General features: G+C 47.5%; 1 protein-coding gene across 4 annotated transcripts in view; it reads right to left on the bottom strand.

The window, feature by feature from the left end:
* OGDH (oxoglutarate dehydrogenase) overlaps positions 1-27362 on the bottom strand; it is a 66700-nt gene that overhangs the window by 16180 nt on the left and 23158 nt on the right. The window contains exons 3-10 of one of the 4 annotated variants that reach the window (XM_027539258.1): positions 22871-23062; positions 21023-21113; positions 14914-14958; positions 7461-7576; positions 4323-4477; positions 4037-4183; positions 3443-3533; positions 2883-3062 (exon numbers count right to left, since the gene is read on the bottom strand). In XM_027539258.1, coding sequence (XP_027395059.1) covers positions 2883-3062; positions 3443-3533; positions 4037-4183; positions 4323-4477; positions 7461-7576; positions 14914-14958; positions 21023-21113; positions 22871-23062 — 1017 coding nt within the window. Of the gene's footprint in view, positions 1-2882; positions 3063-3442; positions 3534-4036; positions 4184-4322; positions 4478-7460; positions 7577-14913; positions 14959-20796; positions 20900-21022; positions 21114-22870; positions 23063-27362 lie in introns of all 4 variants that reach the window. The other 3 variants (XM_027539257.1, XM_027539260.1, XM_027539259.1) reach the window with 3 other exon arrangements.

Genomic DNA, 27362 nt, shown 5'->3' with positions numbered 1-27362 from the left:
CTCTCCTGTCTCCACATTCTGGACAGGCCTTGGGCCCCAACAGTCCTTCGTGAACAGACTCAGGAATGGTGCGTGCCATACCTGGGACACCCGAGGTGGCCTGCCCCATGTGAATGCAGACAGGTAGTTGTCCAGGTTTCTCCCTTTAAACTCACCATTTCTCCTCGGTAAGGAGCACAGTGAGGAGAACCTTTACATCCTGCTCCTCACCACACCCCCACCCACCCAGCAGCCTCCATGGCACCTCCTGGATGCTGCCAGGTGTCACCCCTACCTTTATGCACTCGTGTTACGTAACAGTGTTCTCTCGACTTTTATTTGTATTAATATGTGCTCACGGATTCCTGTTGTATTCAATGGGCTCTAACTGACTACTATCAATAGTAACTTTGATGTTCACATCGTCCTGGGACAGACTTGGTGTGGGAGCCCCATGCCGTCGGAACATGCCCCTGGGTTCATGGTGCGGGGGGCCCTCCCTGCTTTCCGGCACAAGAGCTCTCAGCCTCCTGCCCAGCCCTGGAATCAGACATTTCTCTAAGGAGCCTGGTTCCTTCAGTGCAAGATCGCCTTTAAGACAATTTGTGTGCTCATCACTACTAGAACATCATCACTTCTAGGCTCTTTCAGCCCAGAGCCAAAAAATGGATACTAAGTTCACATACAGAGATTTCTCAGTTTACACACTGCATAACTACAACACCTCCAGTTCCGATCCTTTTTCTGTGCCTCCCTCCTTCCACGTTTATAAACACCTCCTGCACCGTCAGACACCATACCCACTGTCCTCAGTACTTGCTGGCTTGCTACCCCCATGACCCTGCCACACCTATTCGTTGATGCCCTCTTGCCATGTGTCCTCAGCTCCTCTCACCTACCTGGTCCTCACGCCAGGAAGGGAAGGTCCATGTGCTCTTCAGAGACAAAATCTAGATTCTTTTTGTAGAAATTACATATTTTTTTTCTGAAACACTGAAGGTTATGTAACAAATACTCCAGCTTCCTGGATTCTGGGTTTAACAGAAATCAGATAATTGCCTAGAGGTTTGGGATGAGTAGCAAGGACAGCAAGTATGGCGGACTGGTGGGGTCTGACCCGTCCACTGAGCAGGGCAAGCGTGTGCTCAGAGAGAGGGGTAAGGCTGGGGGCCTGTGGGCACGGGCCATTTACACTGGGCAGGGCACCCCCGTGGACCGGGCACTCCCTCAGACAAGCACCTGGCGACCATATGGGGCTAACCAGCCTCTCCTGGCCTCACAGGATTGATTGCTGTTATCATCTGAAGCATGTTAGATATGCTCCATCGCTTTTCTCTAGTTATTTCATTACTTTTGAGGGTGTTTCCAGTATTCTGAGCAAGCAATGCCTGCATGGCTGTGTCTATAATTTATGAATGTGAATATCACATAATGTTTTCTGCAATCTTGTTCCCCTCCCTGGCCACAAATGCCTGGCAAAGTGTCCTAGCCACAGACAGCAGAAATGCTGGAGGTACCAGTCATTGGTGTTGCTCTCCTCCTCATCCCTCCCCTGCCACAGTGGCACTGGTGGCCTCGGGGGCTGCGCAGGAAGCCACTTTGTGCGTGTCTGGAGTTTCTGTGGTACCGTCCAGGCTCCCAAGCCCAGGGAAGTAACTCTCATGTCCCAACATCCTCCCCACAGCTATACTCTTTCTCTGTGATGCAGGAACCACTTCCTATTCCCAATGCCACCTCTGGCTGGGACCCCATTACCCTCAAACAATCCAAATACAGTATGAATAGAGTTACAGTGTCTTGATTTAAAGAACCTAGTCAACTAATAACTGGCTCCACCTCTAAAAAGTCTGAGGCTCACCAGGGCATCCTTCGGCCAGGCTGCCTCCCACCCACTTCATCCCTGTTCTGCCCGTAGCACCTCTCCTACCCGCCACCCCCCACCCACCACAATCTCCAGGGAACATTCTTTTTTTCCCATCTACCTAAGTCCTGCTGTTTAACTAAATATGACAACTATGTGCTCTATCAATGAGAAGACCCGACTGCCTTTCATCCCACTCCCTCCATGCCCACGCACCCCTCCGAAGCTCTTTACCAGTTAGCCTGCAGCTTTACGCCTCAATGTGTATGTTCTATTGCTTTCTCACACGTGACCCTGTTTCTAGGAGGAATAGACGCTTGAGAGCACGGCGGAGATGCTGACTTCAAACACGCCCCAGAATGCTCACACAGACACTACAAAAAGTTGGTTTTCCTGATTGCTTGGCTTTGAGGTTGTCTTTAGTAAGAACTATATAATTTGTAAAAGACAGACTTACACTTTGAGATCAAACAAGAACAAACAGTTACAACCCATTGAGGATTTATATATACCAGAAGGCTGGCTAATCAACATTAAGCATTCACCATCACATATCTGGAAAATGCTGGTACTAGGGCCATCCAGACCTCGAGCTATTCTCCACCTCTGTACTAGGACTATCCAGACCTCGAGCTGTCCTCCATCTCTAAATGGTGCCACCCTAATACTGACTGGGCCATCTCTTCTATCTGTCAGCTTCACAATTCCTCCTTTAGGCTCACCCACACCTCTTCCTTAAGACCCTGTCCTCTTGTTCAATGACGAAACCTCTTTGACCATCATGATTATCTTGCAAGACTAGCTTCTCCACAGGTGTGGTGACAACAAAAGCAAACTACTCCCCACCTAGCCCTGGTGGTCACAACTTGGGAGGAGGCGTATCTGTAACTGGGACTGGTTTACTATTGCTACTCTTTGGAAGTCCACTCAGAACATTTTGTTCAATTCCGGAAATGTAAGGTCTGGGGCGTGCCTGTGGCTGTGAGCCTGTCCTGGACTGTCTGGCCTCAGGACTGCCCCTGGCCAGTCCACATGGTCTCACCTTCTTCCCCTCGGTGTCCCCACAGTAAAACTGCTCAGCTTTGGTCTTGCCCATCACCACGGGATCGGCAGCCTCCAGGTGGGAAGGGTTTGCCACCAGCGACAGGGTGATATTCCTGTCGGTCACACGGTTGATCCGCCGGTGATACATGCCCAGGTGGTACTTCACATCTCCAGAACCCTGCCGGCACAAACAGTTAGGCTTTTACCTAGGCAGGGAGACACTTACTCTCTGTGACAGCCCTGTCTTGTGTTATTTCTACACCCAGAACGCTCATTCCTAGAAGGATGGAAAGGCTTTTTCCAGAATGGCTCCACCCACGGTACAAGCAGGTCCCTCAACTAGAGGACCACATCCCTACCCCTGGCGGGGAAAACTGTGGGGGCTGCCAGGCCTCTTGTCTCTCTTTTCTCTGGGAGGTCAGCCACTGGCCACTTTCTTTTTTTGTGAGTGGTATAGAGGATCCCGGACCCCATAAGTCCTTCTGGAGAAATAAATGAAGCCAGGATCTGGCATAGGTTGGAGCTATGCTAGTTTCTAAAAGAAATAAGATGTCTTACCTCATCAGCTGCCTCCAGCTTTGAGTCGAACTGACAGAAAATTTGCTCCAGCTCCTTCCTGATGACGTTTGCAAGCACATTCAGTCTCCCCCTGGACACACAGGAGTGAGCAGGGTCTGAGCTGGGCCCTGGGCAGCAGGCAATGCTGTTTTATCCCCTTTCTCCCCTGAGGGACAGGCATTGCCTCAGTCTGCAGCCCAAGAGGAGCTGAGACCAGAACTGATGGGGGACACTTGGCCTCTGCTTGCCTGGCATCCAAGGCCATGACGAGGCAGGAGGAAGAAAAGCAGAAAACAGAGAATGCTGCCAGCCTGCAGTGCGCGCTCCATCCTCGGCCTCCTGGGCCTTCTCAAGCTGAGGTCTCTGCTTCGTGTACCCAGCCACCTTCCCTCTAGATTAACCTCCCTCACCTGGGATCCCAACACGGTCATGAGGCCAATGTCTGTCTACAACCACCTCGAGTGTGACAGTGACTGCCCAGGGAGGGGCTGCTGTGACGATGGTCATCTGGGGGCAGGGACTAGGGTTACTGTATACCAGGCTTGCCCAGTGCCCTGCCTCTGTGCTCCGGATGCTCACAGGGTGGCCAGGTACCTGTGTGGCATTCCCATGATCACGTAGTCCACTCCGTTCTCACTGGACTTGTCAATGATGGTCTTGAGGGCAGGAATCAGTACTTCGCAGCCTTCCAGACCAAAGCGCTTCTCAGATGACCACTTCCGCTGCAGGAACTCCTCAAACCTGGACAGAAACTAAGCCACCCTGAAGAGGCATGTCAGCAGGGACAACCTTGCTCTCATAGAGCTGTGGCCATGCCCCAAACCCACCCAACCCCGTCAACAGACTGTACCACACAGACGGGGCCAGTGCAGCCCTGTACCTGGTGGAGCGCACGAGCCGAGCCAGCAGGGTCCGCTTCTCCTCGTTGGTGAACTGCATGACCCCGGGTGTCTCAAATTTCTGCCGGATCCACTGGCACTGCTCCAGGTCATTGATGAACATGAATTCTACCCCAATGTGCTGGCAGTAGGCCATCTATATTTAATGCACACACACACAAACACACAATAAAGGGGATGTTCACCCAGGTATGTTGACTGCCCACTTAGCCAGAAGGCTGGGAGGAACAGGTGGCCTCCACTTCAGATGCAGCAGAGCTAGCTGTGACCTGGGGCACCAGGCCTGGGCCCGCGACCTCCTCTCACTCTGAACTTGGCCATGAAATGCTTCTTCCACGTAGCATGGAGCCTAGTGGGCAGGGAGGGAGAGTGAGAACCCCTGGGTCAAGGTATGCTCCTTTCATGGCGGGAGGATAGAATCACCAGCCTGGGGACAAGGAAGTTGCTGGGCAAGGCAGCTCCTCTGACCTCCAGGTCAGACTGTGCCCAGCACTGTGAGAAAAAAAGGCCCTGTGCCACTGGTGGATATCATAGCTCAAAGGCCACTTAACTGTAGCGGGCTTTCAAATTCTACATTCTTCTTTTAACAATTGACTCCTCTTGGGGATATCAGGTTCTACAGAAGCATGACTGCACATATACAAAAGGAAGGGTCCTGAACAGAGCAGGCACTTCGTGACACCATTCACATGTCACAGCTGGGAAGGAGGCCGTGCGTCCTGTTGAAAGCCTAGGGTGGCCTGAGCAGGATGCACGCCAGGAAATCAGAGTGAGAGAAAACAGGAAAGGCATGGAAGAACCAAGAGTCAGAGAGGCAGCCCTCTGGGAATCCGTCATGGGGACTGTGCTGAGCAGTCTCTGGCAGGGTACTGGGCTGAACTGGGGGCCCCCTCTCATCTCTCCTGACGCTGATCAGAGTTGCCTGCTGGGGAGCCATCTGGAGGGGCCCACACAGCCTTCCTCAGCCAAGTGATCAGCACTTCTCTCCCCTTATCACCTGCTGGCTGTCCTGGGGTCAGAATGAGGGGCCAACAGCAAACCCTAGTCAGTGTTGGAATTAAAGAAGATACGCCCTGATGTACCACTAAATCTTAATTAATATTTTGGCCATGCCACACAGCTTGTGGTATCTCAGTTCTCCAACCAGGGATCAAACCGTGGCCATGGTAGTGGCAGTGCTGAAGCTTAACCACTAAGCCACCAGGAAACTCCCAACAGTGAGTTTTAGGGCCCACAAATGCCCTTACATGCCTTTGCAGCAGCCATGCCAACCAAGCATGCTGCGTTCTGCTTGGTGGTTCTGTCTGTGACCCTCTTTGGTTTTCACAACTAACACGGAAACTGGCTGGCACGGTGTAGGGCAAAGATGAGCCTGGGATCCCAGTGGTGGGCCCAGACCTGGCACCAGGCCCCTGCTCTCTTACTCCCGCCTTCCAGAGCAGAGGTGAGCACCTCTGCACATTAGCTCTGTGATAATGAAACAAAGGGACATTTGCCTGGACTCAAATAAAGGCCAACCACAACACTCTCCCTATCACCCTAGCCAAGAGATAAGAAGAGGAAATGGAGTTGGGAAAGACCTTGATGTTTAAGGTATTTTCACTAACCCCAAACCCTATTTCCCTGATGATTCTTCACATGATAAACTGGGAACTTCTAAACTGAATGTACAAGAAGCCAAGGGATGGGGTATGAGGGCTTGCCTACCCTGACTTCAGAGCCAGGGAGGGTCACCACTTCCACCTGAGCTGTACAGCTCCCTGATCTACTGAGCTGCCGAAGATGGCATATTTCTGCACAAACACACTTGAGAAAACACAGACCAGACACAAAGTTTGTAAACATGAACCTAGAACCTTCCTCTATGAGCTTAAAATGGATGAGTTTTCCTTGGGACCCAAGTTTGAGTTGCAAACCTAGTAGAGAGGAAAGGAAGAGGTGGAAGAAGAGGGGAGGGGAGGGGAAGAGGGAGAAGGAAGGGCAAGGCAGAAGGAAGGGGGGCTCCCTCCTCATTTTTACACACCCAGGCAGGAGAACCCCACCCATGCTCCTTATGCCTGACTTAACGCCTGATGGGGCAATATTTCCATTACTGAACAATTAAAAGCTCAAAGGAAACTATTAGGTCAAAAACAGTATGCTTCCATCATTACCAACATGAATTCAGCTATTAACTTGGAACACATAGTTACTGGGCTCCTGGATCATGTTTTGTCTTTCTTGTCTTGGCTCAGTCCCCAGAAGGGCAGGGCAGGGAGTTTTAGGTGCTGACTCTTAGGTTCTCTACTTTAAGAAGACAAGAAATTGCACTTGTTCTAAATTTTCAAAGAGCTACAAGTTGACTATTATGTCACAGGACCAAGAGCACACTAAGTTCTGTCAGGTCACACAGCAGCCTAGTGCATGCACATTATCACGTGTAAACATACCTAATGCACCACAGTCAGGCAGCTTTACACAGTATCTGTAAACCATGAGAATGAGGTATTCCACGCTAGGACAAGTTGGAATGGGAGGCTCTCTTGGAAGAGCCCTGGATGTGGGGCCCTCTGGGGACAGGGGCGCTACGGCTGGGACCCCTGGAGTACAGGCCCAACTGTCCCACAAGAGCCCAACTCCTGGGCTCTGGCACTGACTGAAACAAGAGCCGCGCAGGGCTCTCTGCCCCTTTCAAATGCTGGGATCAGGACAAATGGGGACTCAAGCAGTCGCCTGCAAACACAGTTATGTATCCCAATCTCCAGGAGATTTGTAAAAATGCATATTTCCAGGCTCCAAAATCGGAACTGACTCAATTGGTTGTGGGTGGGCAAGGGCTTTCCCCAGGTGTTCCTATTCAAGCAGGCTTGCAGACAGCAGTCTTTGTTTACCTAATGCTTTAGGATACATTTTTTTTTTAAGTCTTAGAAGCAAATTCTGCCTTTTTTTTTTTTTTTATGGTTGATTGTAAAAATACAAAAACATGGATTTTCATCAATAAAATAGCAAAAAACAAAAGTTTCTTCCCTTACATTAAAACAATTTATAGGATCAAGGGAAAGAAAACCACCTAGTCTGGAGGCTTCCATAAGTTCTCGAAAGTTCCCTGGAACTTTCGGGAAACAGCCCAGTTTTCTCACCTCCAGGCGTCGGATGATTTCCCGCAGAGGAAGAGCCGACTCCTGCCCTCCAATGAATGTGGTGGTGGGCAGGTGGAATACCTTGTCCAGGTCAGACTCGTCCAGACCGTAGAATCCTGCGGTGGGGAGGAGAGAGGGGCACAACCACACGGGGGCCACAGTTTAGGAAAAGGGGAAGGGACTCCCCAGAGGAGAGAAAAGAGAATAGAAAAATCATAAAACCTCTGTTATATGTGAAAATAAATACTATCTTATAGCCAGAGACATGAACTTCAGCAACAAACCAAGCTGAGTATATTACTGGCATCATAGGAAAATTAGAATAAAATTAATATTATGCATATATTAGTCCAGTGCACCAATTATTCATAATTTAGAAAAAAATGTATTTCAAGGTCCCAAAGACACAAAGCAGTTTAGGTTTGAAAAGGCATTAGGTAAGTCAATCAGAAAGCAAATGAAAAATAGTTAAGGAGAAAATTCAAGTAGAAAACGAGGAACTGGATTAGAACTAGGTCACCTATGTCTTAATGGCAACATTTGTTGGTGGTGACAGGAAGCTAGGAGACTGAGAAGTGAGGGACAGCCAAGGGGCCTGCAGGGAGAGCTGCCGGGCAGCAGGGCAGAGGCTCCCACAGCCATCTGATGAAGGATGGCGCCTTCTCCCAGAAGAACTCCCAACTGCACATAAAGAACCATCCTCCAAACAGCACCTGGCATTCACAGATCTGATGCCCGCTCTCCCCAGTCCAATACTGACACATATCTACTGACTAATCGCTAAGGAATTTACTGTATCACTATCACCGAATCATCATTGCTATCTGCTGAGCACCATGAGCATGGTGCCTCTCCATCTGAAAGCATATTTCAAGCTGATAAACACGTGGTGCACGGGCTTTTTCCTAGGCATCACACGCTTGTTTCATGTTGCAGTAATTATCAAAGGGGAAGAGACATGGAGGAAAACTGTCAGGGGACACTACGTTAGGCACCTTACCCTCAGGACACTGGCTGGAATGAGGGAAGCTGCAGTTCACAATCCCAGACTTCATGAAACATGAAACTCTAACCGAGTACCCACTGTCTCCAACACCTGACTGTTCAAGATCAGACATTCTCCCATTTCTTGATCTAATTAAGTGTAAATAACACACAGGCCCAGAAAGGGACTCAAGCAGTTGCTTGTAAACACAGCTGTGCATCCAAATCTCTGGGGAATCTGGGAGAGTTGTAAAAATGCACATTTCCAGGCTCTAACGCCAGACCTTGACTGGTCATGGGTGGGCCATGAAGTTCCCTTTCCCGAGCTGGCTTGGGAATGACAACCTTTATTCATCTAATGCTCTTGGGAATGACTACCTTGATTCATCTAATGCCCTGCTGCTGCTGCTCTGCTGCTAAGTCGCTTCAGTCATGTCTGACTTTGTGTGACCCCATAGACGGCAGCTCACCAGGCTTCCCTGTCCCTGGGATTCTCCAGGCAAGAACACTGGAGTGGGTTGCCATTTTCTTTTCCAATGCAGGAAAGTGAAAAGTGAAAATGAAGTCGCTCAGTCGTGTCTGACTCTTAGCGACCCCATGGACTGCAGCCCACCAGGTTCCTCCGTCCATGGTATTTTCCAGGCAAGAGTACTGGAGTAGGGTGCCATTGCCTTTTCCGGTCTAATGCCCTAGGATCCTATTTTTTTTTTTAATTTTAAAAGCAAAATCAAATTCTGTTTTTCAATTGCTCCTCCCCCTTTTAAAAATTAAAACAAAAACAACCTGGCCTTTTCACCTTGGGGTGGTGGTAGTGATGGTTGAGGGGCTTGGTTATGCTCTGCACCTGTTTCCTGCTGTTATTCTATCAAGAATGAGGATGGGCCATCACATGGGTCTGATAAAGCATGGCCCTGGCCATTCATAGCCCTGCTCTCAGCGTTTAGGAGGAAAACCAGAGTTACTTGGGTGGGGGCACTTTTCCTAGCTGGTAGAAACGCTCAGCAGTGGGGACTCAGGGAACCAGAGTATCCAAAGAGAGCGTACTCTGTCGGAAACACTTAGATTGTGGAATTAACCAGGTGACCTGTGTGTCCCAGAGAAGAACGTGCGCTTGTTGTAGAGCCCTCAGCCTCACCGTATGTGTGATGCTTCACTTCCCCCACCCTGAACTGATCATTCTTGGACTCAGTTACTTGGATCATTACTGAACTTCAAAGCTGCTAGCCCTGCTTCTGAGTTCCTCAGTCATTTGATAACTTAAATCTACAGATGTCGGCTTCTGGAAAGGTAGCATAGACATATCCTATTCATATCCCACTAAGTGCAACTAAAAACTGCAGATATTGCATACAAAACAAATGTAAGATGATTCCAAAGGGTGGAGTAAAAGGCCAACCAGCCAAGGAGGTCCCTTGGGTTTCCTTTTGGGCTCCCATATCCCAGACCTGGAGCAAAGAACATGGAAACTTCTACCAGTGTAGATTTTAAAAAAGCCCCAACAAAAGCTGCTCTCTTTAAAGAACCAGGAAACGGGCAGCCTAGCAGAACAGAAAACTTCTAGATTGTTAACTGCTCTATTCCACCCAAACACACATAACACACTGCAGCTCCATTGACACCCATGCCAGGCTACAATGTACTCTGACCTCTGACCCTACTTAAAGCTTTCAAAGAAGGCCCAAGAGGAAGCCCACATTTTCATTCTCTCTGGGAGGGAATGCACTAATCCATTCCCCCACCCCAAAGTCAACAGAGACTTTGGGGCCCAAAACATCCATTCCCACTGGGGAGTAACTAGCTGAGCCCCTCCCTACCACAGCAGTGTTTGGAGGAGCCCTGATATAACAAACATTTAAACAAGATCCCAAGTCTTGTAATACCCAAAATGTCCTGGTTTCAATATTTTAAAAAATCACTTATAACAAGGACCAGGAATGTATCAGATTGAACGAGAAAAAATAATCAACAGGCACTAACACCAAAATGACACAGATGTTAGAATTATCTAATTAGAATTATCTCCTTCTCAAGGAGTCATTATCAAATTATTTCAGTGAGCAATTAAAACATGACAGACATGAAAAAAATTAAGTCTCAGTGAAGAAAGTCTCTTCAAAAATTGAAGATACAAAGAAGAACCAAATGGGAAATTCTGAAATTGCAAAATATAATAAACCAAATGAAAACTCAGTATGGCATTAGCAAGGGACAGAGGATCAATGAACTTAAAGGCAGAACAACAGAAATGAATCAATCTGAAGAATACAGAGAAAACAGACCAGGAAGAAAAAAGGGAACAAACTCCTGGGGACATGTGATGCTGTGACAAAAGATTTCAAAGTTGTGTTGATGAATCTCAGAAGGAGAAGAAAAAGAGGGAGGCTGAAAACTTTTCAAATATGGCAAAAGACTTTTTAATCCGCAGACTTAAGAAGCTCAGTGAACTCACAGAATAAAGCCAACGAAATCCATGTTGAAATATGTTACAATTAAACCTCTGAATTTAAAGATAGAAAAAATCTTGAAAGCAGCCAGAATATAGTGACACTTTGCCTAGAGGGCAAAACAACTTAAGTAACACTGGATTTCTCTACCGAAGTCATGGAAGCCAGAAGGAAGTGGCACCACATATAAAGAGCTGAAAAAAAGAACTGGTTCCCCAGAATCCCATATATAGTGATAATATCCTATAGAAATGAAGGCGAAATCAAAATATTTTCAAATGAAAAAAAAACTAAGAGAATCTGTCATCCTAAATGAATGACTAAAAGAAGTTGTAAACAGAAAGGAAATGATTATCAGAAGGAATGAGACAGGGGACTTCCCTGGTGGTCCAGTGGCTAAGACTGTGCTTCCAGTGCAGGGGGCTTGGGTTTGATCCCTGGTCAGGGAACTAGATCCCATGTGCTGCAACTAAAGATTCCAAGCGTCACAACTAAGACCCAACACAGCCAAATAAATAAATAAAAATGAAGGAATGAGACAGGAGGAAGGAAGAAAGAATGTGGAACTAAAAAGTACAGGTAAACAAGACTTTCCTTCTCCTCCTGGGTCTTCTTAATTATGTTTGACAATTGAAGCAAAATTTGTAATACTATCTGATGCTGTTCTGAACACATGTAGAGGAAATATTTAAGACAATTACATATTATATGTGGAGAGAATGAAGGGATATAAAGGGAGTCAAGTACACTTTACATGAACTGGTAAAATGATGACATCATTAAATTGTGACAAGTTATGTATATGAAATATCATATACCTACACAACCACTAAAAAGCCTAAAAGACACTAAAAACACAAAGAGATAAATCAAAAGGACTTTATACAAATAAAAATGGAATTTTAAAGTATAGGTTTAAAAACCCAGAGGAAGTCAGGAAAAAGAAAACAAAGAAAGGTAAAGGGACAAACAAAATGAAGGATAAAATGGTAGACTTGAGCCCTAACGTATCAATAGTTAAATATAAATGATCTAAATACACTACTTAGCTGACAAAGATTGACAGAGTGAATTAAAAAAACATACGCTTGTCTACAAGAAACTGACTTCTCTTTAATCAGTAATCTATAAAGTCTTAATCTTAATCTATAAGGTCTTACCATAAGGACTTAGAGAAAGAAGAAGAAAAAAGAAAGAAAACCAACACAAAAAAAGCAGAAGTAAAGAAATAATCAAGATAAGAGCAGAAATCAATGAAATTGAAAAGAGCAAAACAGAAAAATCAATGAAACTGGTGATTGGTTCTTTGGAAAGATCAGTCACACTGACAAACTTGTAACAGGACTAACAAAGAGAGAAGACACAAATTACCAATATCAGAAATAAAACAGGGTATCACTACAGACCCTCCAGATACAAAAAAAGATACTAAGGGAAAACTATGAACAACAGACACATTTGACAACTCAGATATAAACAAGTCATTCTTAGAACAGCACAAACTGCTGTTATGAAACAGTATGAAACAGACAATTTGAATGACTCTGTAATTATTAAAGAAACTGAATTCATAAATATAAAAAGCTTCTGAAAAAGAAAACTCTAAACCCAGATGGTTTTGCTGGGGAATTCTACTGAATGTTTAAAGAAGAATTAATACCAATTCTACACAATTTCTTTCAGAAATGAGTGTAGGAAGAAAACTTCTCAACTTACTTTATGAAGTTAGAATTACCCTGATACTAAGAACAAAGACAGTCAGGAAAAAAAAAAAAAATTATAGACCAATATCTCTTATGAATATAGATGCAGATAATTATATACTATGACCAATTGAGGTTTATTCCAGCAGAGTCTGGTTCAACATTTGAAAAAACAATCAATATAATCTACCACTGATCAGGAACAAAGCAAGGATATTCATTCCCATGACTATTGTTCAACACAGTACTGGAAGATCCAACCAGGGCATTAGGCAAGAAAAGGAAATAAAAATGAGATGATCATCTATCCAGAAAATCCTAAAGAATCTACCAAAAAAATAAAAGTCCTAGAATAAGTGAGCTTAGCAAGGTCATAGGGTACTACATAAACACAATCAATAGCATTTCAATATATTAGTAACGAACAGGTGGACCTTAAAATTTTCTTTTAAAAAGGAAATACTGACAGGTAAATCTAACAAAACATGTACAGAACCTGTATGCTGAAAACTACAAAAAGTTGATGAAAGAAATCAAAGATGATCTAAATAAATAAGACATACTATGTTCATGGATTGGAACACAACATAGTAAAGATGCTAATTCTCTCTAAAATTGATCTATAGGTTTAACACAATTCTTACTAAAATGTGAGTAAGAGTTTTCATAAACATAGACAAGCTTATTCTAAAATTTACAAGGAAAGAGATAGGCCTTAAGAGCAGCCAAGGCAATTCTGAAAAAAGGAAAATAAAGTTCAGCAGCTATAGTAATTAAGATGATGTGGCACTCGTGGAGAAAGACACTTATTAAGGGAAAGAACAGAGAACCCAGAAACAGACTTACCAAATAAGTCCAACTGATTTTTGACAAAAGTGTGAAAGCAATTCAATGATAAGAAAGACAAACTTTTCAGTTAATGGTGCTGGAGCGGTTGACATTCACAGGCCAAAAACAAACCAACCTTGATCTAAACTTCTTATCTCATTCAAGAAATGAACTCAAAATGGATCACAGACTTAAATGCTAAATGCAAAACTATAAAACCTTTAGAAAAATACAAAGGAGAACATCTTCAGGATCTAGAGCTAAGAAAAGAGTTCTTAAACTTGATACGAAAAGCACGATCCATAAAAGGAAACATTGATACACTGGACTTCAGAGTTTAAAACTTTTGCTCTGTAAAAGACCCTATTAGCCAAAGAACAGAAACGACATAAAGGTCCTTCAATGAGAAATTGGTTAAAACAACTGTGGGACACCTATGGCAAGGAATGTTACTCAGCAAATAAGAAAAAACTAGTGTTAGAAAATCATGCTGATTGAAAAATACCAATTCCAAAATGTTACATATCGTGATTCGTAAAACATTCTTGAAATGACAAAACTATAGCAATGGAAAACAGGACAGTGGTTGCCAGGGGTCAAACGTGGGGGGAGCGGATGGAAGGAGAGTGAGTATGGCTGCAAAGGGGCAGCTGAGCTGATGCAGACATTTGTGGCTTGACTGCTGTCAGCGTCAGCATCCTGGTGTGAGAACAAGATGGTACCAGTGGGGGAACTGGCTGAAGGGTATGTGAGAATGTCTCTCTTATTTTTCATATCTGTATATGAATCTACGATTATCTCAAAATGAAAAGTTTAATTAAAACTGGAGTCTCACAAATATTATCAGTAAAATGGAAGAAAACGAGAACTTCTGAGTGACGCCTGGCATGGAAGGAAGACTGGCCACTGGGGTGAGTGACAGCAGGCAGGACCCCTGGGCACCCAACTCTGGATTCTTCAAAGGTGCTCTGCCCAGAACCAGGGGTCATTAAGAATTCCTTACTTCATTAAGTAACTTTTTATCAGCTCTTTAAACGTGGGAAGATCAAAAGAGAAACTGTGTCAAAAATGCCCAGGAAGCAGAATCTGAAAGAATCCAGAGTCCAGTCAAAGGCACAGCGCAGAACGTGGAGGAAAGGATGTGCCCACATGCAGAACGTAGTGTGGCCTCAGGTCCCCGCTGGCGACAGCAGGAGCTAGAGACAGCCTACGCTAAAGATGGAAGCTCAGCGAAGCGACGGTGAGACACATGTGGAGGTGAAAATGCTCTTCAGAACACAAATGGACAGAAGCAAAAATGACACGGTAAGTAGCTCTACCTGCTGGGTAACAGCTAAATGATAGGAAAAACATATCTCAAAATAATGAACAAACTTCAAAACACTCGACAGAGTTGTGTCAACTTTCCCCAAATTGCATGCTGGGGAAAGTTGCATGTCCTGTTCAAATGAAGTCCTCAGCTCCAGAAAAGTGAAAGGCTCTTTATTTTCATACCTCCTACTGTTAGCATTCGAAGTCGTTCCTTGAAAACTGCAAGATCTGAGAGGCAGAGTGGGATAGCATGGGTGAGCGCAGAGGGAAAAAGACAGGTGAGAGTTAGTTTTGAGAGAAAAAAAAACACAAAAACCCCAAACACCCAAACCCTACACCACTGCAGTAACGGGTAGCACAAACACTGTCACAGACACAGACACTGAAGGAGAACAGAGGGGTGGGTGGCTATGGTCTGAGTGACTTCGGTAAATGTGGAAACGGTTCATGAGCAGCTGGGATCAGTGAATCTGAAGGAGGGAGAGGCTGCTTCCTGACACTGAGAAGCCACTGTGTGGTGGTGGCTGGGACCTCCTCACGTCCCCACCCTGAACAAGCGCTGATACAGAGCTCTCCTGGGAAGCTGAATCCACCCAGCCTAGGCTGATTCGAGATGAAACAACTGGGGAAAAGAAATGGAGAAGCCTAGTTTCTAAGGCCCATTCCTCAGAACTGGAGCATCAGGTGGCCGACTAAACCCTAAAGCTCAAGCTCCTTCTGGATTCTATAGGGTGGAAGATGGGTCCTTGGACTCCCTTCTCGAGAAGGCTGAACCAGGATGGAGGAACTCGGCTGCTGAGAACGCAGGCTAAGAGCCACAGGCCTGCACAGATGCACACACTCCTGCCCACACCTGGAGGCTTGCCTACACTGGTTAAACTCAAGATGTTGATCTGGACACGCAAAATACTTGCTGACCCTGCTTTCCTGGGTACATGGGCCTGATGACCGAGGGGTCAGAGCATGGTCACCAGCACTGTGGCTGCTCCCCGCCTTGGCAGTGCAGCAGAAGGCCAGTCAATGCATCCTTGGATGCTGATGGCAAGAACTCTGACTCAGAGAGGATGCAGGGTCGCCAGCTCTGAGTGCGTAAAGCTCTCCTCGCCCTCGAGGACAGTGGAAGACCACCAAAGACCTCAGAGCCAATGGCTCTTAAGACAATGGAACACCTGGGTTCTGCACAAAAGCAAGGATTCGCTGCTTAAGGCAAGGATGAAGACTCCTCATTTATTCCTTTTAATCCTCAGAATCAAGACATAGGACCATCCCAAGCAGCCATCAGTGCTGCCTACAGGACTCCCCCCAGCCTCAAAATGAAATGTGAATGCTTATCTGTTAAAGAAATCTAAAGGCAATAGGATCGAAAGTTTATAACTGTTCACTCTGGGTACTGGGCATGTAGTTTTATCTGCACTTCTTGAGTATTTTTAAAATAAAATGTGAACAAAAGACACAAACCAAAGGAAAGTGTTAACAGTAAATATTCTGGTTGTCATTTACAGACAGCACATGGGATTCCCTGCACCTGAGCACTTAAAACATTTTTAAAAACTACTTCTTGATGAGCACAAGACACTCTGCTGGAGAGACAGAGTGGCTGGGATTTGGCCGAGGTGTTTCCAAGGGAAACATAGTTGGCAAGAAGCAGGGATGTGATGCTAGGTCCGGGTGTGTCTTGGTCTGCCAGCTCCTGGGCATACAGGAAGGACACCCCTGCAGGAGGATGTGCATGTGCCCACCATGACCTTAGCTTGGCCTGCCCACCTGAGTCATTTGGGCGATCTGATTCCAACTCTTCACTCGGAGGTCTGGTGGCACCACAGGCTGCACACAGCAACCAATAAATGCTATGTAAATTGCTCGCCATGGCTCTGAAATTACTCAAGTAGATTAAAATTCAACCCTATTTTTAGCTCATTCTTCCAAGCCATCAAGGGGACAACATTCAACCAGAAAGAGCACTGTGGAAGGTCAGAAGGGTGGGGAGACTTCATGTCCTGCTGTGCTGCGGATGAACTAATCCACTTAGAGTAGCAAAAATGTTGCCATAATTTGGACTTCTGAATTGCCCTTTTAACTATGTAACTCAAGTTCATTTCCTAAGATTGACAATTTGCAAACACGAATGGGAAACAGAAGTTTCATGCCTTCTTTAATTTTATTTATAGAATTTGTTTTGAGTTCTCCTTTAAATATGTTTCAATCTGACATTTAAGTACATTTCAATCTGTTTTTGTTGTTGTTCACTATGAATAGTTATACTATAGAATCCAAAGAGAAACCACTTCATGGCATTTTAAAGCTGGAATCTAACTCAAATGCTGTACTTGGAAGAGAGCAAATTGAGGGTGAGTGTTAACAAGAACTTTCTCCACATCCTCATCCTGCCCAGGGCAGTCTCGTTTGGCCCAGAGATAAGACTTCCCGATGCCCCTTCCCCACCCCAGTGAAGCAAGTACCAGATGCCAGCACAGGACTGGAGGCCCGGAGGTGAGAGTGCACAGGCCGCCTGCAATTGACTGGTTTCTACTTAAGGTGGCAAGAACTTGGACCCCTGTCAAAAGCCACACTCTTGGTCCTTCCTTAGGGTCAACCAGGAGAGGCCTTGCTAGGAAACCTGATCCGGCTTGGAGACTTCCAGCACCTCCCTAGGGAGGAATGTGGATCATGTTACCAGGCATCTCAAGCTGGAGCTCCCAACCCTCCTCGACTGGATGTGTGGTTGACTCAGCCTGGTTTAAGTTAAGATGCACTTCTGGGGACCTGGAACCCAGCCCCTAACATAACACATCCTGGCAGAGGTCTCCTGCTCCTAGCAGTCACCGCACAATTCTAGAGCATAACCCACACCTAAAAAAACCCAAACTGTTCTAATGTTAATTTTTAAATTTTTGTAATAAATAATCACTAACCCCACCATCTCGACTGTATCTGTGCTGCATTCACAGCACAGTCTGTGTGCACACGTCTGATGGTAACCCTGACAGGCTGGGATCACCTTGGAGCTCTGCATGGCGGCTGGGTCTGCTGTCTACCATTAATTCTCTCTTCTCTCCACCTGTCACTGCAAGGGTTCTGAGTATTTGGGTAAGAACTCAGTAAAAACTTTTCACATTTTCCACTTTATTTAAAAAACTCTGAGGGGACATCAGCCCCGCTCGCCCTGCATATCCGTGCTGGCCAGCACTGCCCTTGGGAACGGCTTCCTGCCTTCAGCCGGGGCTGGAAGCTACTCCTCTACCCCTGTGCTGCCCCAGTCGCACTATGAAGTGCTCTCAGATGGACGGGGAGTAGTTACCGCCTGGGCCTTGGTTTCCCCACAAGGGAATGGAGAAATTGTGCCGCATCTACCAGAGAGAGGAAAGACAGCTGGAAGTGCTGTCAGAGGGATGCAAGCTTGAGGACAGTGCTGTGTGGCACAGCACACCCCTGCAGTCACTCAGCCACCCAGACCAACACACGGGCCACGCGCACCATGCCACGTGAGCTAGCCTGCTTTGTTGTCACTCAGGCGTCACCCCAGTCCTTACTACTAACTATGGCACCAACTATGGGTTATTTGCTCCATTGCTCAATTTCTAAATATCCATTTTTTCCAGACATCAGCAGCTATTTATCTCAAAAGACTGTTAACAATCACAGTAGCTCACACCTTCATGGAACTTAGTAAGCTCCAGGCACTATTTTAAGGAGTTTATTTAATACTGCAACAACCTTACAGGTGAGAAGACAGAGCTAGTCCTGGCAGAGCCCGGCTTTCCACGTAGAAAGCTGGCTTGAGCCCAGGCCTGAGGGTCGGATGAGATGATGGACAGGAAAGCACTCTAGGGACTGTCCATTGTCCCCGAACAGAGCGCTCCTGTTGATCCAGTTGTTTTTGTAAAGACCTACATACATCAAGCGTGAGATAATTCAAGACTTATTTTCCTACAGATTCAAATATCAATACATACTAGATTTACACTTATTTCCATGACTTTTCTATCACACTATTTTGAATTCTGAGGATGAAGTGCATTTTTCCTCCTGCAAAGGAGGGGGCTGCTCCTCAACTTTCTCCTAACGTTTCTGACAGGCTCCCAGCCAGAGGATGAGCTCAGGAAGCTCTGGGGCCACCTCTGTGTGTCTCTGGTTTATAACATCCTCCTGCTGGTTCACCCTCGCTGTGTTGACGCTGCACCTTAACGGAAGCACAGATACTTGGGGCACTGTTTCAGAGCTGACTGTAAGGGGAGATCAAGATGGCCTAGAAAGGACCCGAAAGAATGACAGAGGCCCTACCTCTGCGCCTACCCCATGACAGCTGTGACCTGAGGAGGTGGGCAGCATCAACAGGGCTGGGGGCTCTCAGGCTTCAGACTCCTGGGCTGGGACGGCCTGGGGGCTTCCAAGAAACCCTTGCCAGAGCTTGTCGCCATGGTGCATCCCACCCTGACCAGCCTCAGGCAGGACAGACAGGAGCTCTAGGCTCCCCAGGCAGTTCCTGTGAGTTGGGAACCACTGGGAAAGGTCCGTTTAGATATCAAGAACCTGGCAATCAGGGATGGCACAAGAACAGGGGAGATGCAGCGTTAGACACCCCCACCCCCACCCCCACCCCATGCTTTTCTTGTTTAAACGCTTGACTGTGCATAGGAACACCAGCCTCTGTGGCCCATGCCCCGCCAGGTCCCACAGTCAGAGTCCTTCTCTGGAGAGACAGCCCCAGGGCACAGGACCTTGAGCTATTCTTCAGGCAACCAGTGCTTGGGGGCTCACAGGCCTCCCAGGTGGGGTGAGGGTGGGAGGTCTGCCCTGGCCTAAGCACCTGGAGGGGACTCGCGGTGCCGATGGGCTTCAGCACGAGTGAGTCCCGGTTGGGTGGGGTCTGGGTGCTTTGGGGGCTACGTGGTAAGGAGGAGGAGAGAGGATCCAAGTATCCTGGGGGACAGTGGAGAGAAAAGCCCACCTCTGGGGTGCACAAAGCTGTCACTACTCAATAAAGCAGCAGTATTCAACTCACATCCTGCCAACAATCTGGACTGGTCCTATTTTATATTCAGAAGAGTTGATCTAATCTTTCTTCCAAAACCTTTGTGCAGTTACAAAGTAGAGGAAACCCTGTATCCCCTAGGATTGTTTCCGAAATGAAGACAAAGCAGAGACAAACCTCTAACAGCCATCCTGGGGTTAATGCTATTTGAACTCCAGTATTACCTGACTAGCGCCTGACCTCTCAACTCACAACCCAGACCCGCCTCTCGGGGGCGTTAGAGACTTTTATTCAGAGGAGGCAAATTGTGTCCCCTCCCAGAGCAGTGTTAGGCAGGTAGGTAATAATCAGTTGTATTAGCATGCACAGTGTTCCTCCTAAACAACCTGGCCATTTAAAAATTAGTCACGTCATCATTTCTGTAGTACAGGTTAGCAGCACGGTGACTTAGAGCAGGTTAACTTCTGAAAGCGACCACAGGTGTGAGCCCTGCCCGGCCCCTGTGCTCACGACAGAGCGGGTGCTGGGGTCGTGGCTACAACCGCCTGTGTGCCACATGCGCCTCCCTGCGCGCGGGATGCCTTCCAAAGTTTCCTCAGTGTGATCACCGGCATTTGAGAATCGAGACACCTCAACTGCACCCCTTGCTCTGGAATTCGCCCCGTCAAAGACAGGCTGCACTGTGCTTCAGGGTGTGTGACAACGATTCTGAGCAAGACCCCATCTGGGCACAGGCTGCACTGCCCTGAGATTTGGAAACTGAAGCCAGATGTGCTAGTCCCTGGAGTATCTTGGGGACCCGCCTGCCTGGGTGGGTCACGTCTTTCTGTGCCACTAACCTTTTCTGCCCCCAAATTTCACTTTCCAATTTTCAGGCTTAGACAATTGAGCTCATATGATCTGGCTAGAAAGCTGAGATTAAAAATAACTTGCCCAAAACTCACTAAGGCTATATGACTTATAAATGTCAAGTGATCAGAACGAAGGAAACTTAAGAGTCTTTCCCTTTGGCCTGTGGACGTCCTGGCTGCCACGAGCTGGGACACACAGAGAGGAGCCAAACAGCGCAGTGCTGGCTGCTCTCAGACCCTCACCAAGTTTGTCTGTGGATGAGATAATATCAGCGGGCACGGAGGAGTCCAGATCAGCATCCAAAATTCCCAGGGGGTCCAGCTGTGCTACATGGTGCCCTCGTATCTACGAATGGGCCAGCGATGGAGAGGGAAGGACACACACAAAAGGACAGGAGAAAAAAAAGAGGGAAGGGGTAAAAAAAAAGTAAAATTACATTAAAATTAGTGTTTACAGATTCATTCTCACCCACGTTTGAAGAAACAGTTACCGGAGCATCATCAAAATTTACACAACTAATTCCGAGAGGATCAAGTTTTGCAATGTGGTGACCCCTGACCTGGAAGCAATAATACAAGCAGTCATTAAGCAGGTCCTGTGGGCTGTGAGGGGGTTAAAAGTTACATTTAACCTTTCCCTGAGAGCACCAATTAACCCAAAAGTAAGCCTTAGAATAGTTTATTTTAAAGCACTATCGGGCATTAAGGCTTCCCAGGTGGCTCTAGTGGCAAACAACCCGCCTGCCAGTGCAGGAGACATAAGAGACGCAGGTTCGATCCCTGGGTTGGGAAGATCTCCTGGAGAAGGGCAAGCAACCCACTCCAGTATTCTTGCCTGGAGAATCCCATGGACAGAGCAGCCTGGAGGGTCACAGTCCACAGGGTCGCAAAAAGTCAGATGTGACTTAGCATGCAGGCATTGGGCATAAAAGCAGTTCTATAAAAAAGGGATAAACTCCTCAGGTTATGATAAACCTGGCAATCTAAAAGGACCCATTTCCTGGCATCCTGACACAGTCTTCCTGGATAAACAGAAATGGGAAATGCTTGGGACTCTGACTCGAGTGTGAAACCCACTCAGCTGAGAACAGCCTGAAGTCCCTCAGGAAGCTGCATGGCACCGCTGTGGGGTCAGGGCAGTAAGCACCAGAGCAGGCAGCGGCACCAGGGACTGCAGCGTCTGATCGGCACCGTTTGCAAACAGAAGGACGGAAAACCCCTTCCAGCTTCCAAATTTGTGTCTTTAATTCTTGGACATTTTATTCAGTTTCCTGCTAGCAATTTGCAAAGAGGAACAGCTTTTATGAAGTCACTAGAAGACCGCAGAAATGACTGAGGCTGAATGAGTCAGGCAGTGGTCAGCACGCACCAGCTGTGCCTTTTCTGTAGAAACGCCTGCTGTGAACAGCACCTGAGAGCACATGGCTATCTATTCTCACTTGCCCTGGGGACAAAGCCTCACTTGCCAGGCTCCCCCAGCAGGACAGATCCACTCTGTGCTGCCTGTCTTGACACTTGTGGCAACTGACCAGGTGGGCAGAGAAGAACAGTCCATATGGCCGTTTCCAGGAAAGAGAACAGTGGAGGGATGAGGACTCCACAGTGGGCTCCTTTGCCAGGTTGCAGCGATGCCAGGAGAGGCAGCAGGGGAGCCCAAATTCTGGGGGCTCTCAGAAGGGCTGCTCTTGGCTCAACGGTTCCTCTTCTCCTCCTGAGAACTACTCACAGAGCAGATGGTAAGATCTGAATCCCAGGCTCCTCTCCACGCCAGGCAGATATCCCGGAAGGGGCTTCTGGGCTCTGAGCAAGGCCATGGGATCCACTGGTTCTGCCCAACCCTCCTCCAGTAGGAATGCTCATGGAGAGATGGCCCCTCTGGAGGATCAGCTGCCTCTCCCTGCTTCCATGGGCTCTGCTTCTGTCCCCAAACCCTACAGGTTCACCTTCTCTTTTTGTATGTGGGCGTTAGCAACTGAGAAGGGACCGTGCCTGAGGGAGCAGCATACCCTCGGGGTCACCGCTCCCTCCTGGGGATCAGCAGTTCCCTGGCCAAGCGGGCATGGAATGAGCTTCCCTGCCCACAAACCATTCCTGCCAACTCATGGAAAGAAATACGGACAGGCGCCATGGGTGGCAGGGGATCTGCTCACATGGCAAGAGCATGTCTGGGCTCCTTTTCTCTTGTCATATTTCATTTTTGCCTCCCTCCACCCCAGAGCAGGGAGCAAGTGCCTAGTGTTTGGTGGGGGTCAAAGTTAAATGACCACCTTCACTGGGTCGGCAGGGTGCTGTCACAGATGGCCGCCCACCACCTTACCTGGTAAGCCCTGATGAGCGACTGCACCGCCAGGTGATCCTCCACCAGCTTGTCCACGTTGGGCTGGGCCTCCACCAGGGGCCCTGCTCTGGCCACAGCTGACAGGGAGCCCGGGCTCAGGGGGAGTGGGCTCTGGTAGGCGGTGCCTGGGGGCGCTCCAGCATTGGTGTTTCGGAAAAAAATGTCCCATGACTGAAGACAAAGAAGGAATACACTTGTCACTCCACTGCTCCCATAGGATGCATTTTTAGTCAAAAAGAGAACCTCTCTTGGCAGGTAAGTCTTTTTTTTTTTGGCAGGTTAAGTCTTGATTGTGTCCATCTACCAGTAGGCTGGTTGGGTCAACATCTTCATACTCTGGACAGCCTGCTTCTACACTCTGAGGGTGGGTTTCTCAGGGGCTGGGTCCCTGCTTTCATCATTCCCTCCTGATGGGCCTCCTCACCCGCCAACCCCATGACGCACATGCCCTCCCATCAAAACCCCCAACGCCAGGCACCTCTGCCCCACTTGCGTGTGCCAAATGCTTCTACACGGGCAGCCCAGGATGGGGTGACTGGAGGACTTCCTGCCCCATCTGTCCCCTCCTGGTAATCTAGCAGACCAATGCTCTTGGCACTCCTGCCTGAAGGGCTACAACTGCCCCAGATCCTCAAACCCCCATTGAACCTCCTGAGGGGGACAAAAGGTATTTAGACGCCAGGGGCTTTCTAGACCCCAGGGGCTTGGCACAGCCTTCAGGGCCCAGGCCTACCTGCTCATGCTCACTTCCTGAACACAGAACAGAATCAGGGGCTGTATGTGAGAGGCAGTCCAGGGCTCAGATGTGTGAAGCCGCAAGGGCCCCTCACTGACCCCTGGAGAAATAGCCATTTCTGTACTTCATTGAGGAGGCTGCTTGGGAGTTAAGAGCTCAGGTTGTGTTGTCTGGGGCAGAACCTTAATTCTGAGCTCTAAGATCTTGGCAAATAACCTAAATTTATGTGCTCAGTTTTTTTCATCTGTAAGATGAGGACAAAAATAAAATCTATATTCATAGTTTTTTTTTTAAATAAAGACTAACGGCATTCAGCACACAATCTGGTAGGCAGTTCATATTACTGGTAGTAACTGAAAATACTGCTGGCTTCAATTTCCTTTGTGCTAATGTGAACTAACTCCTCTTCCTATTATTTTTGACTATTTTGTGTAGGATTCATTTTTTTTTTTTTTTTTCGGTCCATGCTGTGTGGCTTGTGGGATCTTAGTTCCTGACCGGGGATTGAAACTGTGCCCCCTGCAGTGGAAGTTCGGGATCCTAACTACTGGAATACCAGGGAACTCCCTGATTCAACTTATAATTTGCACAGATACTGTGAACTGTAATAGTTTATCTCAGACGAAGATGTGAGGTTTTAAAAAAATGTAGAGGTCAGAAAAACTAAGGTTTAATAAAACTTCATTGCCAAAATAAATATAGTAAAACTCAAGCAGTTTAGACCCTGGAGAAGGAAATGGCAACCCACTCCAATATTCCTGCCTGGAAGATCCCATGGATGGAGAAGCCTGGTGGGCTGCAGTCCATGGGGTCACAGAGAGTCAGACACGATTTAGCGACTAAACAACAAGAAGCAGTTTAGAAACGTGAAAACAGTCTTTCTTCTCTGCCATGCGTTTTTCCAGTTTCTAAGATTCTTCTGTCAGTGAACTCTGGTGAGACTCCTTGAAAAACCTGGAGAGGAGAAACTTCACTAGATTTGTGTGCACCTTCCTAGTAAGTGCGACCAAGATGTTGTTCAGATGGGCCTGTCTGGGAGCTTGCACAGGTACCAAATGGGTCTGTGTCTGGGCAGAAACCTGGAGATTGGTCCTGAAGGTCTGGCTTTTTCAGGCAGGTTCTTTATGTCGTGTAGACAGATGACTTGGACGGTCCAAGAGACGGCTGCGTGTCACCACCAGTCACAACCCTCTTGGGATGGACACAGGCCTGGAACATCACACAGGGCAGCCCGGCCTCTCACTAAAAGTGTTTCTGAGGGGAGTGCTCCAGAACATTTATATCATTCTACAATAAGAACATATTCCTTTTGTATTCAGAAAAAATTAATTAAAAAAACTCCAACTATTAGGGAGATGATTATACAACATGGTAAACATATGAAAAACCAGAACTGTATATTTTTTACGTGAATTCTATCTCAGTAGCATTTAAAATGCTTTAACAAATCTCACTATTCAAAGTTTTATTGTTTTTACCGTTCTGGTTACTTTTTAGTTTGTCAGTTGATGGTAGAAGGGAGATCTGGGGTTCTCTTGTGGCGCCAGCCTTAACACTGACTGTAGAGAATCTCACATCATGCAATCTGACAACCAAGGACATTCTTCATCTGGGGCATGGAACCCCAAGACCAATCTCTCCCTCTGAGTTCTCTAACAGGAGTAAAAGCAGTATGTCCACCAGAGAAAGCAACTGACTTAGTCCTGTGAGAGAAAAAGAGAGGATGTCTCAGGATCAGCAGCCTAGGGCAAGGTAAGGCTGCCCTGGGCTTGGCATCCACCTAGTTCCTTCAGAGGGCCTAAGGAGCAGACATGCTGGACACCCCCAAATATTTCCAACTTTGTGGAGCTTGAACAGCAGGCCATGCAAGCTCCATGCATTCTGGGAGTGGCTCTGGCCCAGGGCTCTCTCTGGCTCCCACCCATGCCTCCAGTAACCGAGGGCCTGGACTACAAGGAGCCTTGCTGACATAGCAGGCAATAGGGCAAGAGTCAGACCAGCCTTGCACGCCAAGAACCAACAGCCTTGTAAAACCCAATCTAGTTTCTACTTTGCCCCCAGCTGGTTCTGGCACTGGAGTCCCTACCCTTACCTGTGTCCACACTAAGTCCTGCTGTGGACACACACCCTGGGCTCTAAGTGGGGGTGGGGCCGTGCCCTGGGGGGCAGGGCATGACCCTGAAACCAAGGAGCCTCTGGAGAGCAGCACACTTTCTTCAAGCCTTAAACACCATCTTCTGCCTCACAGAATACATGAAGACGTCTCTGAAATGCAGTGGCAACTGCCCAACAAGACCTTGGATAGAGAGGGTCCCCTGGCTGCAAGCCAACCCCTCATCCTGAGGGGCACCAGCTGCTAAAAGATCCAGAGCCAAAAGGCACAGCAAAAACCACAAGTTCATCTTGCTTCAGAAAAATCAGCTTTGACTAACAAGAACAGTGGTGGCAGCTGCAGGGGTTGGGTGAGGGGGCAAGTTATCACACTGATGATCTGAGTACCTGGCGTGCCAACCACACCCTCCTGGGAAAGGTGCAGGCAGGCAGGACTGACACAGAGCGGCCACCAGGCAGAGATGCTGATCAGGCTAAGTGAGTCAGAGCAGGGCAACCCAAGGATAAACATTATCTCTCAGGCTGGCTGACCCTTGTCAAAGCCAGCAAACAAAAAAATCAAAGAATTTCCAGGGCTGACACCTGGAGGGCACAGGCCTGGCAGACAAAGGCTATAGGACCTTCCAGTCCAGGACCAGGGAGGTGGGGGGGAAATCGCAGTTATCGGGCCTCCTCTCTCTGACCTTCTTTTGTGCTTGGGATAAAACTCCAGGTGATTTTCAATTGGCTGAGGACAACAACGACGGAAATTCTGCTCAAGCTGGAGGCAGTCAGAAAAAACTGGTTCATACCGGTATTGCAGAGAGCTGGGAACCATTGGGAAAGAATATGCCAGGAATGCAGCGTCCTCCTTTCCTGTAATTCACCCCCACCGCCTGCACCACCAGCACACAGCAGCTGGTGCGCAGTTCTGCTCCCCTGCAGCTTGGCCAGGCCCTCCCCCACGAGTTCCAGGCAGGAGGGGCGGGCACCTGCACTCAGGTGACTGCCAAGCCAAGGAGCCCACCCCAACAACCAGCAAGCCCCCCTTCACCAGATCTGATCACTTGGTGACAGACAATTGTTGGTTCACACAGTTTGCAAAACCTTCTCATTGCAACTTAAAGCAGGTAAAGTTTAATGAAGTCAGACCTCTTAAAAAGGCTGTGAAACACTGTAAAGCAATTATACTACAATTAAAAAAAAAAAAAAAGGCTGTGACAGTGAAGGTCATTTTTTGGCTTGCAGGTTTCACCAGCCCTGGGACTCTGAGCCACGCTTCCTCTTCCTGCTGCACTGTTCCCCAAGGTGCCCCTTCTACCCACCTCCCCCACACCTGACCTGGCTTCTACATTCATTCAGCCATCTGCACACCCCACCCCACCCCACCCCCACCGCCCAGGACACTCATCTCCGAGATGTGATGCCTGATGTGATGCATGGCTTTGTCACTATATGGAGGATTTCCCTTTGGATAATCGCAGCCCTCATGTGTACACACCTCAGCTTGATACTTTATTTACCTGTGTGCGTACCTGATGCCAGTTTTATCTCTCTGCAGCTTCCCTGCTGCCAGAACCAAGTGTCTGCAGACCTGCTGCAGGGACAGGTGACCATGAAGCTGAAGTGATGGGTTAGTTCGAG

The sequence above is a fragment of the Bos indicus x Bos taurus genome, chromosome 4 (assembly GCF_003369695.1).
Source record: "Bos indicus x Bos taurus breed Angus x Brahman F1 hybrid chromosome 4, Bos_hybrid_MaternalHap_v2.0, whole genome shotgun sequence".
Lineage (NCBI taxonomy): Eukaryota > Metazoa > Chordata > Mammalia > Artiodactyla > Bovidae > Bos > Bos indicus x Bos taurus.
The sequence above is the reverse complement of the archived record's forward strand: the minus strand, read 5'-3'. Positions and strand labels throughout refer to the sequence as shown.